General features: G+C 40.7%; 3 protein-coding genes across 8 annotated transcripts in view; 1 reads left to right on the top strand and 2 right to left on the bottom strand.

Annotated features, from left to right (window-relative positions):
- UMAD1 (UBAP1-MVB12-associated (UMA) domain containing 1) overlaps positions 1-1,524 on the bottom strand; it is a 77,939-nt gene extending 76,415 nt beyond the window's left edge. The window contains exon 1 of one of the 4 annotated variants that reach the window (XM_059480295.1): positions 1,504-1,524. The gene's annotated coding sequence lies outside the window, so the exon portion shown is untranslated. Of the gene's footprint in view, positions 1-1,308; positions 1,431-1,477 lie in introns of those variants that run through there. The other 3 variants (XM_059480261.1, XM_059480278.1, XM_059480270.1) reach the window with 3 other exon arrangements.
- RPA3 (replication protein A3) lies at positions 1,520-5,533 on the top strand. The gene is made up of 4 exons (XM_059480307.1): positions 1,520-1,716; positions 1,952-2,026; positions 3,957-4,065; positions 4,584-5,533. Exons 1-4 carry the CDS (start codon positions 1,618-1,620, stop codon positions 4,664-4,666), a joined length of 366 nt encoding a protein of 121 aa, XP_059336290.1. The 5' UTR covers positions 1,520-1,617; the 3' UTR covers positions 4,667-5,533.
- A 2,040-nt stretch (positions 5,534-7,573) lies between these two features.
- On the bottom strand, positions 7,574-20,373 carry MIOS (meiosis regulator for oocyte development). 3 transcript variants are annotated; one of them, XM_059478698.1, is made up of 11 exons: positions 20,230-20,373; positions 18,018-19,384; positions 17,722-17,820; positions 16,525-16,782; positions 15,525-15,694; positions 13,826-13,891; positions 13,051-13,209; positions 12,151-12,303; positions 10,783-10,987; positions 9,580-9,709; positions 7,574-9,366 (listed from the first exon to the last, which is right to left on the bottom strand). In XM_059478698.1, the coding sequence occupies exons 2-11, from the start codon at positions 19,312-19,314 to the stop codon at positions 9,270-9,272; spliced, it is 2,634 nt and encodes an 877-aa protein (XP_059334681.1). In that variant the 5' UTR covers positions 19,315-19,384; positions 20,230-20,373; the 3' UTR covers positions 7,574-9,269. The 3 variants fall into 3 exon arrangements, with proteins under 3 accessions (XP_059334681.1, XP_059334688.1, XP_059334695.1); XM_059478705.1 differs by having other exon boundaries at positions 20,095-20,311; XM_059478712.1 differs by lacking the exon at positions 20,230-20,373 and adding an exon at positions 19,657-20,031.
- Between the last annotated feature and the right edge of the window lie 1,214 nt (positions 20,374-21,587).

The raw sequence follows: 21,587 nt of genomic DNA, 5'->3' as shown, positions 1-21,587 counted from the left end.
ACAGCCACAGAATGAGTGCACTTGGAAGGGACCTTCAGAGGCCACCTTGTCCAACCCCCTACTTAAGGAGAACCATCTTAGACCTGGCTGTTCAGGACCATATCCAGGTGGCTTTTGAGTACCTCCAAGGACGGGGACCCCACAACCTCTCTGGGCAACCTGTATCAGAGCTTGGTCACTCTCATGGTGACAAAAGCGCTCCCTGATGTTCCTGTGTTTCAGTTTGTACCTTTTGCCCCTGTTCCTTTCACTGGGCACAGCTGAATAAAGCCTGACTGTCCTCTGTGCACCCTTCCTTGAGGTATTTATATTAATGAATAAGAGCCTTCTGAGCCTTCTCCTCTCTAGGGTAAACAGTTGCAGCTCTCTCAGTCTTTTGTCATATTTAAGATGGTCCAGTCTCAATCATTGCTGTGACCCTTCTCTGGCCTCTCATCACCAGTATGTCCACATGAGCCCTTGCACCCAGCACTCTGGTGCCTCACTGGTGCTCAGCAGAGGGGAAGCAGCAGCTCCCTCCACCTGCTGGCAACACCACGTCAAATGCAGATTGGGATATGAGTCACCTTTGCCACAAAAGCAATTGGGAGGAACCTATCAATGCCAGGGATTAATTGGGAAAACACACGGAAAAAGATAAGATGCATGCAAGTGTCATGTCCAGATGCTATATTTGTCCTACATCCATCTGTCATAATTAATAGAATAGCTCAGTTGGAAAGAATCTACAGTGATCATGTGGTCCAACTGCCTGGCCACTTCAGGGAGGATGAAGAAAAAAAAAAAAAAAGGCACATTGTTAAGGGCATTTTCCAAATGCCTCTTAAACACTGACAGGCTTGGGGCATGGACCACCTCTCTAGAAAGCCAGTTTCAGTTTGACTACCCTCTCAGAAGAGAAATGCTTCCTAATGTTCAACGTAAACAACTTCTGGTGCAGCTTTGAATCACTGCCACATACCCTGAGATATCCACTGGATACCAGGGAGAAGAGACCAGCATCTCGTGTCTTTGCTTCCCCTCCTCAGGAAGCCGCAGAATGATGAGAATAATTCTCAGCCTCCTTTACTCCAAACCAGGCAAACCCGAAGTCCTTAGCTGATTCTCACAGACCACTACCTTCACCAGCTTTGATTCGCTCCTCTGCAGAGCCCAGAACTACACAATATGCCAGGTGAGGCCACACCAGCGCTGACTACAGCGGGACAGGCTCCTCTGTCTGCACCGTGTTTGATGCACCCCAGGCCGCCTCCTGCCCTCTTGGCTGCCAGGGCACGCTGCCAATCTACACCTGAGCGGAACCGGTACCTGAAGGGAGAGGGAAAACGCCGGGGAGGGGAAGTACGGGGCGATTTCCAAGGATTCAATGACAGGACAGGGCTGGAAGCTGACGGCCGGCTCCCCCGGCCTGCCCGGGGCGCGGCCCCGCCGCCCTCCCCGCCGCGGCAGCACCGACAGCCGCCCCTCCATCACCCACCCTCCCGCTGCCGCCGCCGCTCTCACCGGCCTCCGCCTCCGCTTCCGGGTCGCCTCGGGCGGAAGGGAAGTCCCGCCCCGGCCGCGGCGTTCCCGGGGCCGCGTCCCTCCCTCTGCAGAAGGCGGGAAGCGGCGCCGGCGATGGGCGACATCCACGAGGTGCCGCGGCCGCGCATCGCCACGGGGCAGCTGGCGCAGCACATCGGGCAGCCCGTCTGCTTCGTGGGGCGCGTCGAGAAGGTGCGCGGGGTGCCGGGCGGGCTCCGGGAGCGGGGACGGGGCTGCCCCGGGGCTCTGCGGGGAGGGGCTGGCGCCGTCCCGGGGGCAGCCCGGCGGCCACAGGCGGCCTGGGAGCGGGCGGGAGGCGGACGCGGCTCTGCGGGAAAGAAGCGGCTGAGGCGGCCAAGGCTGTGGCGCTCCCGGCCGCCTCTGGAGCGCACAGGCCTTTTTTCTGGAATCAAATGTTCTTTTGTAGATTCATTCTAGCGGGAAGCTCGTCGTGCTTACGGATGGACTCGGAAAGCACACGACTGTGGAGCTGAGCGAGCCTGTAAGTTAAGGAGTGTTTTGGAAATACTTGATGCCGCCTCTTGTGGATTCCGGAGGTTTTGTCTCTTCTGAAACCCGTACATGCCTTCCATGTTTTGAGTTTTTCCACCTGTATTTCATTGCCTCTCTTTCTTGCATCTTTCAGCTAACTTGTAGTCAGCCTTCTTACCCATGAGCTGCCTTAGTCTTGATCAATTTTCAGCTGGTGCTAAGACAGAACTCATTCTTTGTCAGACACACCCCTGTCTGGCTATTTCGTCTTACTCTATTAGTTGTTCACCGTGTAATACATTCCACTACGTTTATTAGCTTTATTTTAATTTCAGTCTTTCCTCTCATTTTCTTATAGCTTCTATAATCAAAAAGAACATGGTGTTTTCATTAAAGAGTTTTTCTGACTTAACATTGTTTCATCCTCTTAGAATTCTTTGGTCATAGCGTTTCAGTAAATTCCATAGTTAGCTTGAATCATTCTTTCTTAAACAAAACCGCAAGCAATTAATGCAATGGGTATAAGATATAATTAGAACTACTGAACAAAACTACTGCCTCTTTTGTTATCACCTACCACTGAAATAATAATAATAATTCGACATTCTCTTCTAAGTATGTTTTTTCCACCAAGAAATCTTGTAGATAAAAAATTATTTTAATTGTGATGGCAAATGCTCTAGCTTGACTCAGTGCATGTGTATATTTACATCTTTTTCTCTGAATGAGTTGTTAAATGCTGAGAAACCTTGCCATTTCCATGGGAAACAATTGTATATTGTACTCTCTCAGTCTTTCAAGACAAGAGTCTGTCACTGTTGATGAAAAATGCTGTTTAATCTGGCAGAGTTTTGTCTTATAAATGTGAAAATTGCTGACATCAAACTGCAACAAAATGTCTCTTAGCTTTTTCTTGAGTTTGTGAAAACATTTCCTGCCTTGGGTTGTAAAAAATTCAGATGTTAGCATCTGACCAATTCTGTAATATTTTCTCTAACGGTGTAAGTGGTTGAACTCTGTAAATGCAAAGCTGTAGTGCTGGGCACTTCTGTCTGTGCCCCACTGCCTTGGGAGAAACTGGTGCGTGCAAAAAAACAAGGTTTCATCTCTCCAGTTCACCCAGTGTCAGTGGGGAAACTTAACAGATTTGCTAATCAAAATGCTTGCTAACTTTTTTCCCTTTCAATATATTTCACTCTTTGTGCATGTCTAGTTCCCTCTTTCAACAGAGGACCCAAAATTGTGGGGAGGGAATTATTCCAGAAGACTTACTAGAAAGTAAAAAACAAGACTTAGATATTGGAAGAGCATTACCAAAATGGTACTGCACTGTTAAAATTTGTATCTTAAAGAAAACATGCAAGCTGTATTATTTTGGTGTAAGATATAATTTTTAGCCTTTTTTTCCTTTGTTCCACCAAAGGCTTATTAGTGACAGTATCTTTGTATTCTGAACACTTACTGACAGATTACTTAAGAAATTATTTCCAGATATGCCTTCTGAATGTGAACACTGGAACTGCTCGCTGGAATGTGTGACACCTCCTTAGCTCTGTAAGAGTTCTGTAATTGACACAGGTTTGAATGCATTAAAATTAGAATTGTTCTCTCTCTGTGTCCTAGATTAGTCTCTGTTCAGTGATGAAATGACACAGTTTTATATACTTATGAACCAGCATCTTTCCTCTGATGTGTCTTAGTAATTTTTTTTTTTTTGTGGTATTGAATTGGCTATTGCAAAACCTGTAAATCTCTAAGTGGATCAAGGTTTTTGTGGGTTTTTTGGGGGGAGGGTGACCAGGCTGTCCAGTAGTACTGTATTGTTTGACATGGAACAGAATCTGTCATGAACAAACCATCAGCTGTGGAGAGTTCCTATCTGTGCAGTAAAAACAGCAGCTATTTAGTGTTACTAATTTCATCTTTGGTATGTTTTCTAGCTGGATGAGGAGATTTCAGGAGTTATTGAAGTGGTGGGAAGAGTAACAAATCAGGCAACCATCATGTGTGCATCATATGTCCAGTTCAGAGAAGATAAAAGTTCATTTGGTGAGTAAGAATATACATTATGGCATATTCATTTGAGTTCTGAACTTGTCTTCAGTAAATAAGAAGGGAAAACCTAGTTACCTTTTTTTAACAGACAAGGTCTTTCTTCAAGCTGCCAGATAAAATACAGGGTGTAGAAAAGTGTCATGAGAGAAGTTCTGTACCAAATACAGTGGTTTACAGTTAAACTGTAGGAAGTGACTCAATGCTGGAGCCAGTCTAGATCATTGCTGTGGCCTCACTGTTCTCCCACTCCTGACCACGTGGTTCTCACCTTGCCCTACACCTTGTGTGGTTGTGCAGCTAGCAGGCCTCGAAGTAACCCTCCAGAAAACAAGCCAACAAGGAACCCTCCAGAAAAGAAGCAATGAGTGTTCCTGCCATGGGAAAACAGGAGCTTGAGGGAGACTGGGGTCTCTCAACAGTACTGCTTTAAAATAAGCAGCGCTTGAATGTTGTCAGTGACTTGTGGGGAATTGAACTTATGCATTATAACCATTTTCTCTGCTCTCTTTCAGATCTGGAACTCTACAATGAAGCACTAAAAATTATTCATGATTTCCCTGAATACTACCCATTTGGTACTGGGAGGAACACTTGATTTTTATTAACATGTATTTAGAGCTTCAGAGGGGACTACAGTACTGTGGTTTCTTGCCTGACAGCATGGTAACAGTTGCATTTATTTTCAAGAGATATACTGAAAAGACACTGTTACATGTGCTAAGTGTTGCCTATGAAGAGTATTTTCTTTGAAAATGTATTTATTCAGCAAAGAAAACAAACGTGAATGTCTCACTCACTGTATATATTTAACCCTTTTGCATCTATGAGGAGCATTCTCTTGCAAGATTAGACTTGTCAGAAACTGAAATTTTGTAAGCATCCTTTTCTAGTTGGTAGAGGTTCTAGGATACATTACAGGAAACTTGTATGGAAAAATTTGATAAAGATTTTTGATTTAATTTGCTTTGATATAAATTTATTGTATGGAAGAGGTATTTTGCATCTTGGAAATGGTATCTTCACCAATAAAAGATTCACTGCATTTAGCCATTTGTGTCAGCATTAAATGTTAGAGTACTATTTTCAGTGATATGTGGCAACTCCTGTTCTATTTGATCTGACACAGCTGAATTTAACAAAGTGGAGTACAAGGTTCTTGTCTTTGTATGATGCTAACACTTGGGAGATGTTGAATTAGGATTGGGAATTTCAAGCACAGTTGAAGTCCCATCACATCCTTCATTCTTGCTTGGAGTGACAGCAGCAGTACCAGGATTCAGCCAGTTTGTCATGGTGACTAACCATAGGAACTTCCAACAGTCCCCAATTTTGTTACTGTTCAGGCTATTTACAACTCTTGGCAAAATTTTTGCATCATTTGAGGTAACTCATTTAAAGTAAAATTGAACTTTGGAAATATTTTCTGCGAATTAATAAAGTATTTCAAAGTATTTTAAGTAAACTGTAGCCATATTCTTTGAACTTTTATACAAACAGGTTTCAGGATTAGTAGTTAGATTTACTGCCTTAATAAGACTGATAGCTTTGTGATTATTTATAGACATCTCTTTTTCTAGTCAAGGAATATGTTTCAAAAACTGACACTTTGAACTCACTACAAACTGGAGGGATGAACAAGTTAACAGAGGATCTATTTTTTCTCCCTCCCCACCTAGAAGATGGATACTCTGTTACAGACACACAGTTACTCTGACTGGGAAGGAAGTCTTCTGAAGTAGGAATCAGTCTCCTACAGCAAACAACACAAGGTCCATGTGGCACAATGCCATGCCCTGTCTATCATCACTCTTAAGTGTTCAGTAGAATCAAATCTCATTCTTAATAACTGCATGCATGTTTTCCTAGCATTTAAAACTATATTGTTCTATTCTGCTTTAGAAAATTAGTAATTTGTGTACATATACTCTGTAAAATGTTATGTACAGTTACCCAGAGCACCCATGCCCAGGGGAGCAGCCTGCCACTAGATGGCTTTAGCACTTCAGAGACCAGCCTGGGCTGTGAGGTCTGGTGAGGGAAAGTGTGAACACACCAAGTGGGGAATGCTGGTTTCCCTTTGTCAGTCAAGACTCTCCTTGTTGTCCTGCAGCAGTGAAAGGTGGCAGGGCAAGCTGGACACAACTAAAGGTTTCCCTTACACACTTTTCATTGGTCTGCTTCTCTACAGACCATCAGTCTGTGTGAATAAATGGCCTACCCTGGCTTCATGGCTGTACAAATCACACAGCAATGCAAGGAGCTGTAAAACATTCTTGGTACTAGACTAGTGCTCATGTCATGTATGCATTTATCAGCATAATTTCCTACATTGCCATTATGAAAACTGCCAGCTACTTTAAATACCAAGGGAAAGACACAACCATGCCAGCTAGGCTTGATGGTTAGCAGGGCCCCAGGCACCATACACAATGAAAGGTGAGAAACTGCCAGCCCTCATAGATAACAAAAATGGGAACTAGGGGCTTCCTGGGGCACTGACCAAAGGGGAGGCACTAGGGCAACTGGAATCAGAAACACCAGACAGGGATGTCACCAATGCCAGTAATGGAAGGCATGAAGAGGAGCTGGTGGCTTCTTTGGGAGGACAAGAGGCTGGTGCATAGTGGGAACCTGGCAGAGGAGAAGGGGCATAGGAAGTGAATGCTGTAACTGGAGCAGACTTCTAGAAGTTCATGCTATTTGGAGGAGGACGACTGCCACTACATTCATTACTTATTTCTGAGACTTGGTACCTTTTTGCTGGGCTCTTGGCTGACCCTGCTTGCCTGCTGTGCTGTCCTGGTTTGGGCATGGACACATTCACAGTTCATGTGGTGCTCATGAGCAAGCAGCCTGTGTGACAATAAAGTGCTTGTACTTAATCAAGGAAGGGCTGCAAGGCTGGAACATCTATCAAAATTACAACAATGGAATGTCATCAGCATGAGCCACAGGATCACAACATTTTAGCATGCAAGGACACCTTCAGCAGAGTTGAGCTGAGATTTACCAGGCAACAGTAAACAAAAAAATAACTGCAGCTAATAAAATGGGTGTAGCTATATTTTTGTTAGAAAACAAGAAATCACCCCAAAAGTGACAGATCTATTAATTTAAAAACAAAACAAGGAAAAAAGAATCTGGTAATTAAAAAACATAGAACTTTAGCTTTGTAAATTTTGCAAATCATGTAACTACTGACCTGAAAGCCTGATTATTAATTTCAACAACCAAAACCCATAGTGCCAGAATATACACATTCATAATCCAAAACACTGTAAAGATATGAGTATTAGAGTGAGCATGTAATTTAACTTAGTGATAGAACTTGAAACACATAGTTATAATCGAGGTGAAAATGTTACAGATTAATTTTCTTTACATGAGAAAATGAGACACTATGTTGGTAGTTGCATTCACCTCAACATGGAAATTATCAGAGAAATTTACTAAATGTTACTACATAAGAATAAAAAACAAACTTGACACTTACCAATCCTCATTTACATAAACCAAAACCTTTATTGCCCGTATTTATATATATAGGGTATCATACAGTAAGCCCCAGTTTACATTTATAAATGGAGAACATTTTGAAGAGCTTTTCAACAGCAATGTGAAGTGTGCAAAAATACTGGAATGAGAAATAAATATTTTAAAGAGAAAAAAAAAGGAACTGCTCTCCCATGCCTAGAAATATCAAGTACCTCTTAGATTTTTAACTTTAAAAATTATCTTTGCCAATTTTAGATCAAAATAAATGCAGCAGATGTGTTACAACATTAATGCTAACTCAGAAAATATAACCCAAAGTCCTGAATGTAATCTTGTACATCCACAGTACATGTACATCTTGCACATTTCCACATTTTATCTTCTTGAAACTACACTAGAGCACATAGAACTAGTGGTATATTACAATATATTCTCTTTGAAACACCAATTTTCACAGTCCTGGCAAACAGTACCAGTTTATTGCTAGCATTCCATTTCATATTTCATAGCACACAAGTGTTGAGTAACTCATATACTGTAAATAAACACACACCAAGTAAACTGATGTTATTATCACATACCTTAAAACAGGTTTGGTTTTTTTCCCTAATTTGTGTGAATGTTGCCTACAAAGTCAAGGACAACAATACCAATTAGCTCCTAGCACAGTATTATCAAAATATCATTGATGTTCTCTCAAGTTAATAAATAATCCTAATTCCAGCTGGTAACACATCTAGAAGTACTCTGATCAATTACTCAAAACTGGGAGCAGATGGGTGTCCCCTAGTGACCAGAAGCAGGATTTATACAGGTTGATTCCACACTTCCCAATATATTTCAGAAGTACAGGGAAATGCTGATTATCTCAAAGTCTTCAAATATCTTTGCAGTCAAAACTTCACGTAGTTTAAAACTTACATATTTACAAGTCTCCAGTCCTTGAGATTTCAGATCTTCACAGTACTAAGTTAAAAATTTATCAGATACAACCTCCTATAGTTTACCTGCACTCTGCACTGAAACAGTCACATGACTTCACAGGGAACTCTTTTCTAAGATACAGTCATCACTAGGAGAGAAAACCCCCAAATTCTTCAGCATTAAAATCTGCATCAGCTAGATATGTAGCCTAGTTAAGTAAGAACTTGAATTGTAAAGATATTGCTTTACTATCAACAAAACCTGGGAACAGAAAGAAAAGAATTTTTCTTTAAAATAAAAATGTTTAGAAGGCAGTTAGCAGTGGCAGTTTAAATAAACTTACAAGGAAACAAACAAACATTTGCATACAAGACAGTGATCAAACAATGAACAGAGGAATCCATAGCATAACTTTGCCATCTTCTTTTCAAGTGTTTATTTTGAAGGTCTACTTTCACAGCATATAAACTCAGCTTTGGGCCAATCAGCATTATCATGAAAATTTTTTAAATAAAGATCTTCTTTGCATTTTAGCAAATTCAAAGAGTCCACAATTCTAGGAGTGCTTTTCTTCAGTCCTCTGAATAAGGGCCATGCACTGTACCTATAGGTTCACCTCAGGAATATCTGTTTCTACCAAGCACAGTCATACACACATCATTTTACTACTTTGATAGCAATTTATTTTTTCACAGTAAGTCACAAATTACCTTTGTCTAAAATATCTGCTTGGACTATGATGGACATCCATCAGAGAGCCACACATGTTCTAACAGTATTTATGCCTGGACAGTCTCTGCTGGAACGAGATTTCCTGTTGTATCCAGCTGCATACACTTACAAGAGCAGGCAGAAACTGGGCACTCAGTATGGTCCCTAAATAGCAACAGTCAAAAAAAGAAAAAACAGGTAAAATAATTTTGCAATTATACATTTAACCATGTGCAGAGGTATAGCATCTCAGAAAAACTCAGTATCACAGTTCAGTTCTGTTATTTAAACTTTGTAATGATAGATACAGGGAAGGAGACATGTTCTACTCAGTGCAGAACACACACGTGAAATAACAAAATTTTAACACTGACTTACCTGAACCAGCTCAGCATATGTCCAGCATGTCCACCATGCCTACAGTTGTGACACCAAGTAAACCAGTTGTTGAACTGGGCTAACTTCTTGTCTTTGCTAAGATCCACTTTTTCATCTGACTTGGATCCTCCTGTCCAGAGGCAAACCCACCCCCACAAATATGGCTGTAAATCATTACACTTCATTTACATTTCAGTCCCAGAAACACCATTAAAATTATTTTGAAATAAGGAACATAATGTGAAAAAGCATTGTGATTTTAAAATAGAAGTAAAAAATATTAAGAACTGGAGGAGTGCCAAAAAAGAATTAGACTGCTAAACTGTTGCTTATCTTATCTTTTAGATATGCTAAGCTAGCCTATTAAACAAGTTTTACAGACAGAATCTTGTTCAATGGTGATTTATGTCTTATTGATTGATTTATAATCCATTTAATTATCCATGGCCTGTTCTGCTGCACATGAAATCTTCTGCTTTAGAAAAAAAATCAACAAAATCTAAGTTATGAGTTGGAAAAAATTCAGTATAGAAGTCATAACAAAGATCAGTGAAAGAATGAGAAAGGTAAAAAAAAACGACAACTGTACAGCTGCTCATGGCTCTGTAATAAGATTGACTTAAAAATATGGTCAAAATCCTTTTAATTTAGACATTATATAATGCTGAGCCAAAGGCATTTACAAGCAAACAATTCCAGTCATAATACCTCTTAGTTCTGACAGCATGACCCATGCTTTCTTTCATACTTAATAACAGAAAGTACACCACAACTCTCTTCCAGCTAAAAATTAATTACTTTACATTCAATGATTTGTGTTGCATGCCTGCAATTGATCTCAAGAAAACACACTCCCCATTTCTTTCAGTGGTAAAGCTCACAATACTGATCCTCGCAATACTTGGATCTTTACATCTGTCTAACCATGGAATTTGACTGACAGTCTCATGGAAACTGTGAGAATCAAGCAACTATGCATACTGTGTGACCATTAAGAATTGAAACAAAGGTTTCATCCCAAAATCAGATGGGATGTAAGCAAGTTCTCAATTATGGTCCTTCTCCCTTCAAAATGATGAGTATGAATATTTACAGTATAAGCACAAATAGAAAAAAGAAGTGCAACAGATCTTTCAATAGGAACTGCTAATTTGGCCTCCAACTAGTGCTGTAGCTGAATAACTAAAACCCTCTGTGTCATACCTGGACAGCTGGAAACTGGTGTTCCCATATTTATCAGGCAAAGTGCACAGCGGGGAAGGGGCTTACGGCAACCAGGACAGCTCGTAACTTTGGACTTGGTGGGGGAACCGCTGACTCCATACTGGCTAAAACCGCGCCCCTGGTGAGGAATAGCTGAGCAGCTGTAAGAGATTGATTTCCCACAGAAATTGCAACTCACAAACACCTAAAGAGAACAGATGCCCATTAATTTTTTGGTTTGGTTCCACTTTTGCTATACCTGTGAGTGAATCATTCAAGGTAATTAACATTTATTTACCAGATATTCTAGAGAGTGCTCTGGAAAGCCAAGCCTACTTGTGAAAGAGTTCTTAACATCTTGGCTTATAGATGAGGCACACAGCCCTGAGAAGTAGGCCTTAATGATGCTCACTAGCTTCAAAAGCACATAAAAACATACACAATTGCTAAAACTTTAAAAGATATTATTTAAGGTATTATAATAAAAGCTGTATCTTCAGTAATGGAAGAAATTAGGTTTATTCTACTTACTATATAAAGTTTGGTCTCTCTCTTATAGTCAGATGACTCACACTACAACCCCCAACATAAGGATTATCCTAATATTATTTATCTACATCCCTTGTGTCACAAGTTGTGACTTGATACCAAGGAGCACATACTTCAAATTCTTTAGGGCTATTTATCTTAAACAACATAAGGAAGGAGCAGTAAACTCAACTCCCTCCCACTTGGAACAACTCTGCTTCAACAGCTATGACCGATAAATTAATTCAAAACTAGAAACTCTCAAGCCCTAAAGCTCATAATGAACATACTTAGCAGACATGAGAGAATAAAAGGTGCCATGGTAAGACCATGTTGGCTGAAACTGCCACCAGATGTTAAGAAGATAGCACTTGGGCAGGGCGTTAGTTTTTAGGTCAGTGTACATTCAGAACTGATAATGAAAGTTGCTGCTGTTCACTTCAGTTTCAGGTTGAAGGGCTTCAAAACAGCTTTAAAGTTTTTTCAATTAAAACAAAAGCAATTTGTACTAGTTCCATGGTTTCAGGATCAGTCTCACCCTGACACTAAATTCAGCTGGGTGATACATCTCTGACTTCATTTTTCAGCATGTGAGAAAAAAAAAATCTGAGTTTCCAGTTTCCCCAGAAGAAAAGTGTTGATAGGTTACAGTTTCTGAAAGACCTGTTATTTGAAAAAAAAGTGACACCTCCTTTTTTTTAGGGCAGGCTAAGCTGAAGTCTTTCTTTTGCACATAAATCCTCATGAAAACCAAAATATGAGTAGCAAGGTTTTTTTACACAAGTACCATGTCACGTTCCTTTCTGGACTGGTCTTATTTCATTTAGGATTTATATTTACCTGGGCTAAAGGCTTTGAGCTGGGATCCAGCTTACTCCTATGAATATCAAATTCTGCACGTTTATGCCAAAACCTCCAGGCATCTAAAAGATTCCTGTAGTTCTCAATCCAGTACTGAACCCTTTCATCCTTAAGTACATCTGATGGAGAACCCTAAAGTAGGCAGGAAAAAATGTCAGAGACACATTAAAGGCACACAATACATATTACTCACTTTTTCAAAAGCCTTTACAAAGTGTACTACAAGATATAAGAAATAATACAGTGTCATTTATTCCAAAAAATATTAATTTTCTGTGAAATTGTAATGTGAGTTTGATAAATATTTTCTTCAGTTTCTCCCTGGTTGAAAATAATTGTGTTGTCACGTCCTCCTAAGAACTCCTGTCTGTGAGATGAAGGATTTGAAAGTTCTGCCATGTTTCACAATTTGTCATGATTGCATATGCAGTTAAATACACCACTGGCAATAGCTGCTACTGTGTAAGGGCCAAGGTAAATCCATTATTTAAAAAAAAAAACCTCAAAGCCTACAAGAAAACAAAAAACCTCATTTTTGTTCCCTATCAAAATCCTGAAAGCAAAAAAAAAAAAAAATTCCTGAAAATGTCAGGAAACACATCAGCAATAAGCAGATAAATGGGTATTCCCAGTTCAGCTGTGAAAAGGATTACGATTTTCTTTTGCCTCTTTCCCCTACTACCTCCTCAAGCTACCTCAAACCAGAGAGTGTGAAGACACATACTTAGCAGTTAGCACTGAGTTTTTCAGATGACTCCACAAAAATAACCAAACAACCAATTGTCTCAATTTAATACAGAAAATACTTTTTAGTTCACAAGATAAAGAAACTACGTTTAGTTTTCCTCCATAAAATTTATTTTGGAATGAAACACTAACCTGTAGCATGCAATAGCTTGCTGTCTGGACATCTCCAGTTCTATCAACATAACTTTCCATCAAGTCAACTCCATCTTTTGTCAGCCCTGTTAACAGTATTCCCTCCAAATTCCCAGCCTCTTTCATTTCATTTGTCAGTTTTTCAATAAACCTGTTGAGCTATAAAAAAATATATATGAAGAAATACATAAATACATGTAAAAACAGCATCTGCAGCTAATAGAATGCATTGCTTGCTGGATGTTATGCAGAAGAAGTTAAATTACTATATCATATGAAACTGCATGAAATAAAGTGTTTATAAACAAACTTTAGGCTTCCTGATAGAAAATGCAAGGAGAGAAGTTATGTATTCTTAGAATACTTTGGTGAATTTAAAATAGAACATTGCTGCTGCAAAACCAAACCATAATTTGAGAGAACATTAACATCTGGAAATAAATACTGAAGACATAGAAATACTCTCCAGTAAAACAGGTGTACAGTTAATGCAACTGCATCTGAACTACCGTGTAATGAATACTCACAAAACCTCCAAAACCACAAAACCAATAAAGCCCCCAAATCAACCAACCAAAAGCAGAATCTAAAATTAAGCTGGAAGTACAAACTCAAAACCAGATTAATACCATAGGTTATATACTACTGTGATAAGAAAAAACAAATCACTCATGACTCATTATTTCCACTGGTCACCGCTCTACCCCAGAGTTTCTTCTGCCACTGAATAAAGCCCAGTTTAAAAGTTTGTTTAAATGTGCAACCACAAACTTACCTGAGCATCACTGAGGAACTTGCAAGCAAATGCCACTCTGTCTCGTACAGCTACGTTATTTTCATACTTCAGAGAGAAAAACGGGAATTACTGACATCAGATACATGTTTCCATTTTTCCAACACATTGTAAAAATCAGAACAGTTGCACTACTGTCTAACTAATACAATGAAATTGATTGTGTACAAAGAAAATGTGGCATGTGGAGAAGGCTAACTCTAAATATCAGCTTACTTGTTTGTACTCAGATACAGGTATCAGAGGAAGACTGTGGGTATGGGAACAATCTACCCAGAAAGTCTGGTACAACACATCCTACATGGTTTATGAAACTCTACAAAAATAAACTTTGCAAGTACTATAGAGGACTTAGTGCTTCCAGCATGTATAGCCAGGTGTCCCACCAAGTCACAGGCAGAAGAAAAACAAACCAAGTTTCGCTTACTGTATTTACATAATAACTAGCCTAACCACTCAGTCCTTCCTTAAATTGCAAACAAAAGTTAACAAAGCAAACAAAAAACCCTAAGCAAACAAAAACTAAACACCCAGAATTAATTTCCCAGAAGTATATTAACACTTGAGGTACAGCAGTGTATCAATACTTCTGCTTTTTATTCATTTTACTAGACGTGACACCACAGAAAAAAAATACTTCTCTGTATCAATTCTCGCACTTAGCTATGCCCATATTTTTCCCTCTGATATTCTGAGATTAGAAATTGTGACTGACACTGCCAAAACAAGATGTGCTTGGCAAAATCTTTCATGCAGACATCAACAGATCTCACTGAAGGAAAACTAAAATTAAACCCAAACAAACAGTACCTTATCACATATGAGCTGCCAGTTCATAATAAAAAAATCTATAAAAGTACTACCCAAAATCCAGAGAACAACAATACTCTCTCTCAAAGACAGACAGAAAGAAAGAAAAAAAAATAAATTCAGGTTTCTCTCCTCTGGGATTCTAGCCATTTTTATTTGTCATTACCCTAAGAGCAACAAATTATGACAACTTCACTTTCAACAGCTTTGGGTCAATTACTCTGCTGCACCACAACAGTTTCTCTCCTAGGCTAAATAATTCCTACTGAATCAGGTATTTCTACTGTTCTCTAACCAGGAATCAAATACATTAACTCCTCCAAAGGCTCAAAGTATCTCATGTTTAGTTTGCCCTTTAAATGGCATGTCTGTAGCACTTTCAGAAGCCCTGGAACTACTCTATTTACTCCTTCAACAAAGTGAAATTATCTTGACAAGTAAGCAAGGGAAAATAAAATACACTTCATTGCAAATGTAGCTTGATCAAAGTTCTGCAAACTCTCCTGCATTTAGTCTGCTTTTTGCAATTCCACTATTAATTGCTTCTGTTTCTTCCCACTCCTTGCATTACTTTGATATTGTATTTCTAGAGGTTCAATAACTCCATGCTAAATATAAAATTCCTCTAAAAATGTGTTACCTATAATCTATATTTTGGCCATTCATGCACGACTTCTTCACTAACATAACATTCACTGACATGAGATGTCTCTTCTGCAGATAGATATGCTATTTGCCAGCACCAGGATAAAAGAATAGGTTTAAATTTGATTAATTCTTGGAGTACAGAGGACTCCCCCTACATAAGTGCATGTATCTCCAGGCTCCTATTGCATAAAGAAATTTTAACCTCACACAGAAATTTACTCACCAAAACACCATCATATGAACCAGACTCACTCGTCAGGAAAGCAAACATAGCACACAAGTAGGGATTGTTCAACTGCAGTCTCAGAGTACTGCACATTTCTCTCCAAAGTGAGTTCTTCTCATCTGTGTAGCCTGACAGAGCCATTGCTACAACATTAAGGTTCAAATCACCTGATTTATGAAAAGTGAAAGAATATTATTCAAGTTAAGAATTTTAAAAAGGTCCAGTTAAAACTGTAAATGAAACATCCATTTGAAACACAATGTGTTGTCAGGATGCAACATAAAATGCAGTAGAATTAACACTACCTAAATTAATGTGCATACACTACCATGTATAGTAGCTTCTGCTTTAAATGCCTTTGCTCAGGTAAATTAGCATCTACATGCATGACAGCCTCTTTAACAACATCACACTACTTGTGGTATTTTGAAATAGCTATCACAAAAGATTGTAATTATCTTAATTGATATCCATAAGAAGTGAAAAGACAGGATTGTATATCCAGCCATTGTTTAACAGACCTAGCTGGAGGATGACAATTTTATACAAAAGTTTCAAGCTAAGAAGTTTCCTAAAAACAGGAAAACTATTAAATCTAAATATTCATTCTGTTAGAAAGTCCAATTTTATTCTTGAATTTGAAAACAGCACGTCTCCAGTCTGAACCCTCCCTGTGGAAAGCACAGACAGACACTCTTTCCCCCAGCAGTTCTATTAAAGCAAAAAGAATCCCACTAGTTCTAAACATAAGCCTTTCTGGGGCTTTTATGAGGAAGGAAATTCTGAAACACGTGACCTATTTTAAATAGACAGTATGGCATATGGTAGTCTGAGGAGTGAAATAGCAGGATTTGTCAAGCTCCAATACCAGTGTTTTAAGTAACAATTTTACAACATAACAGGCATCTCTTCCACACTATCTTCCATAATTGTGTTAACAGAAAAAATCTACTAATGTGATATAGTGCCAAAATAAAAAGCTAAACACAATACACACCTTTTCCTGAGGAAGCCCCTTTATTCAGAATTTGTATTGCTCGCCGTATGTCCAAGTTGAAAAGTGCTACAGCAGCAGCTCGCTCCCAGTCTCCCTCCTGTTCCAATGAATTCAGGAAAGGCTCCACATCTAAGTCTGTTCCCTTCTTTATCCACCCACAGAGCTGCAAAGCCAAAGATCTCTCCTCACTCAGATACTGAATAATATCAGCCTGTCTATCAGATCCACTCCTGCTGTGCCTGAGGTTCTCTGTTGTTCCTACAAATGGGAAGTTAAATTATGCTTAAATGACAGTTTCAATTGCAATCACAACACAGAGATTTGACTTCAATCATAAAGCAGGGTACAAAAGCTGAGTATTGCATTTTAGTACTTTAACATTGCTTACAACTACATGCAAGGAGCAGCATGCACAAAATTATTTTGATCTACTAAAAATTATGCACCTAAGCTTGACATATATTTCTCAGTCTTTTTTCTTTCTTCTATACTTGTTACATTTGACAGGAGCTCTCAGTATGTTCAAATTGAAAATAGATAATACATTGTCAAGCACCTCCTCTACCAGCTCTCAGCCAGCATCAGTGTGTCAGAAGCTTTCCCAAAATGAAGACTCATTTTCTGCTCCAAGAAGCATAGTTATTAATAAGACATATATTGAAGAGAGAAAGAAGTATTCAAATATTGAATTATACTATGAAAGATTTCAGCCAGCATGAGAGGCAGAATGTGATGACCCAGGGTTGATCACCACTTCAGAACAGGTCAGCTTATTTAAACACAGTCATACAAATGTACTTAATACAACAGCAGTGACAGCAGCAAAGTCACCTTTCTAGAACCACACCCTGATGTGGAGCTTTGAAAAATACAGTATTCTGCAGGGAATATAATATTATGCAAAAAAGTATAATATGCAGGGAGCAAGAATTTTTAGCGCCATAATCAAAACTCAAATGTTTGAAACAGTTCAAAGATTTACTTCTGAGGATACTATGCTTCTACAATTACTGACTTTCCAAGAACACTGAACTCTGGAAATGACTGTTAACTTACATTATTAAAACACAAACAGAAAGACTTTGTTTTTATATTTTTGAATAGTCTCTTTGAACAATTGCCAAAGACAAACTCATCAGTGCATCATTCTGCAAACATACTACAACAATACTTATAGCAAAGTTAGAACATTCTTACCCAAAGATGACTTCACAATTGATTTAATGCCAGTGTAAACTAAGGGACCTTTGTTTCCTGTAAGTTTTTGATCCATATCTTCAGTATACTGCTTCATAAGTATTTTCATATATAGGAAGCTTAATTTTTCACAAAAAATGTTTTTAAAAATTTTAAGTCACATCCTGTTAACATATTCAAAGCATTTACAGGACATTGCATTGTATTTAAAAATTTTAATGCATTTTATGTAAGTGATTTATATCTAAAGGTATATTACTTCCTTAGGACAAAAACTACAATAAAATAAAGGATATAATGCAGAGTGTACCAAAGGGACTTCAGCTGAGGATCTTCATTTCCAGCTAGGAGGTGATTTCTCCAAACTTGTTCAGTATCAAGACCATACCTTGAGAGAGCTCTGAGGCGCATTTTGGTTGCTATGTCTTTTTCCAAGGAGCTAGCCTTTCCCTCTTCTGTACACTCATACAAATGTCGTCCACAGGCCCACATTAAGGATGTCACTGGGCTCCATGCAAGAGAAATTCTTTCAAAAACAGTGAAGTCGGTCATAGTCCTGTTGGGAGTCACTACCACCATTCGGTTCTGGCTTGTGGGATGCCAGGCAAATGAAGCAATGTAATTTTCACATGGTTGGACACTTCTCTCAATTATTGTTGGCTCAGTTTCATCTCCAATAGGGGTGGGAGTATGCTGCATGTCATACAGTCTAATGATGTTACTATCCCTTGTTAAAGTAGCTAACAGTCCAGTCCTTGTTGGACACCATGCAACTTTTGTTAAGGGTTTTGGTTGCTCTGTCAGGGTCAAAACAGGCTTTTCAAACTTTCTTAAATCCCATATGGCAACCTGACCTTCATAGAAGGAAGCAACACGATCGTGGAAATAGGGATCAACAGTCACTCCTTGGACAGCCTTGGTGTTTACAAATATTTTTTGGCTTGTGTTCCTAAGATCAAAGATAGCCAAATTTCGATGCATTCCAGCTAAGAGCAGTTTCTGATCCCGTGGAAGCCAACAGAGAGAGAGACAAGCATCATTCTGCCCTAATTCATACAGTGGTTTTGTAACTACCAGGCCTGCCTCTGCATCTCCTGCTGAAAGCCTCACTTTCTCTGTAGCAACTGCAGTCTCTGGGGCATATTTGCTGCTGATGTCCCAGATCAGCACAGAAAAGTCAGCCCGATGTTTATCCAGCCCAGCAGCAAGCCAGTTGCTGTCCAGGGGGTTCCAGGCCAGGGTATTGCACTGCCGAGCGTGCTTGGGAACAAACTCCTTGCCTATCAAATCCTTGGATTTGGAGTTGTGATCTTGCCCGAGGCTGGTAAGCACCACTCGGCCATTGGCCTGTCCAACAGCAAGGAGACACTCTGGATCATACTTGGGATACCAAGCCACACATTTCATGTAGGGAGTGTCCGAGTTTATGGACAGCAGCGTGGCCGTAGTCTCCTCCGACAGCCGCAGGGACCCTGCCTTGAGCTCCGAGCTCACAGCAGAGTCAATGTGATACAGGCTCAGCTCTGAATCGCACACAACAAATCTGTCAACGTGGTGTGGGGCCCACAGGATATCAGGTTTGGAGCCACTCATGGCTAGGGTAAGCTGACACACAATTTAAGGTCTGCTAAGAAGATTCAGGTGATATCCATGCATACGGAAACTGTTGAGAAAATAATTTGTAGGAACGTTATCAAAACCCAAGTCCTTTATCTGAAATCATCATTAAACAAACAAAACCAAATTATTTTTAGCCAAGAGTTTATCTCATGACACATTTCAGGCCAAATCATTAAGCAATCTCCTCACAACACTTGTTGTTTTTGCTGGTATGTACATACCGAGGCAGAACCAACACGGCCACCTACAAACTGATGACAACAGGATTTGCTGTGTTTACAAACTCCACACCAGCATTAAGCAAGAAGACATTACCTGAGATGCGCTGTGCCAGGACACGTGGGTGTGCCGCTGGGAAAGAGCCACGCCCTCAAACATCTAGAAGAGAATGTCCCTGCCTAATTAAAAAACACTAAGTGACAAAAATTAGAGGCTGGCAGTTTTGTCTAAAGTCTGCTCCATAGCCTAGAATGGCTTCATGTCTTGGAAGACTTCAACTTAAATTCAAATTGTCATCTTACTGCACACTTCCCACTCCCACCACCTGCCCCAATGCTACGCTGTCTCAGTTCGTATCTGATCCAGCAACATTCAAAAAGGCACATTACTGCCAAAACTCCCTTTACACTTGCGGCAGCTACCAGCACCACACGTGCCTACCTGCAAACAGACCCCACAGATCCTACACACCTCTGCTATTACCGTGGAACAGACAGGCAAGATCGGGAAGTATGAAAAATCAGCATTATTTACCACGCTTGGGCCGCCCCTGTGTGCCTGCAGGTCACCCCCGCCTCCGCCCGCCGCCCGTTCCCGGCAGGAGACGCGGAGCGCGGAGGCGGCCGCAAGAGCGGACCGGAGCCGGGAGACCGCCACGCTGCCACCCACCGTCCGTCCGTCCGTCCGTCCGTTCCCGGGCGCTTCCAGCGCTCACCCAGCCCGCGGAGGCTCCAGCCCGGCCGCCGCCAGCGGCCCCGCCGCCCGCGCACGGGAACGGGGAGCGCACAGGGCTTCCGGCCGCGGCCGCGGCGCTTCCGGCGCGCCGGGGAAGCGGAAGCACCGCCCGCCAGGGCACGCTTCCGGCCGCGGTCCGCCCCTCTCCGGGAGAGCGGGCTGGGCCGGACCGGGCAGGGAGCGGGCAGGGAGCGGGCAGGGCCCCGGGCTGAAGAGAGCCGGCAGCCTTCGAGACTCATTCCCGGCTATGGGCGCCAGGGTGGCCCTGCTGGAGCAGGGGGGTTGGACCAGAGCCTCCACTCCGGCCCCTTCCACCCTGAAGCATTCTGTGCCCACAAAGAGCATCTCAGTCTGATGCCTTTTGAGATTACTTAAAAACAGAGACCAGACAAAATTACGAGAATAAAAAGCGGTTGTATTTATTAAAGAGTCTGCAGGTACTTTAAAGTCAGACGAAGATCCCCAAGGGGCTGCACCCAAAAATGGACCGCAGGTCACAGGTTTTCATACTTTCATAAGTTTGATCCCTTTGCATATTGGGGGTTAATCTCCCAGTTACAGCTTCAGGTAATGAAGTCATTACCCAAGTTTGCTCCCCGCCCCCCTCACTTTTGTTTACGTTTCTTACTGCTCGCCCTCTATATGGAGTTTAGATTTATACACTAAAGAATTGCAGGATTACAAATATATGAAATACAAAAAAGCTGAAGTTTTAAGGTATCAATTCCAACGCCCCTGCCAAGGACAGCTCCCAGTGTACCAGGTGCTCAGAACCCCGTCCAGCCTGGCCTTGAACACTTCCAAGGATGGGACATCCCAGCTTCTGTGGGCACCCTGTGCCACTGCCTCGCCACCCGCACAGCAAAGAGTTTCTCCCTCGCATCCAGCCTCACTCTGTCCCCTCTTTCTGGGGACCTACAAACAGCCAAAGCACAGGGGCTGGGGGCTATGTACCATCTCTGGGTGACTTTTCCCATTATTTGATGACACAATGATAAAGTTTTCTTACATATAAATTACCTGGGAAAAAAACCAAACATATTTCCTCACTTCTATGTGCTAGGATTTTACAACCTGTTTTTCTGCAAGCCTTGGAGATGTGAACTGTTACCTTTTTCCTTTTGTTTTCAATGCTCTTTAAAATTGTCTGTAATAAAAGTTATAAACTGAAGTACTAATTCGACAATTTCAGTCTCTCAGAGTAACTTCCTTCATATGGAAACAGTGATATTTGGCCTGGAAATATTTAAACATCACATTTTAAAAGTTTTGTTCAGCTCTGTTAGAATCAG

This window comes from Ammospiza nelsoni, chromosome 1 (genome assembly GCF_027579445.1).
Source record: "Ammospiza nelsoni isolate bAmmNel1 chromosome 1, bAmmNel1.pri, whole genome shotgun sequence".
NCBI classification, from domain to species: Eukaryota; Metazoa; Chordata; class Aves; order Passeriformes; family Passerellidae; genus Ammospiza; species Ammospiza nelsoni.
Note: the sequence above shows the minus strand (reverse complement) of the source record. Positions and strands in the feature narration are given on the sequence as shown.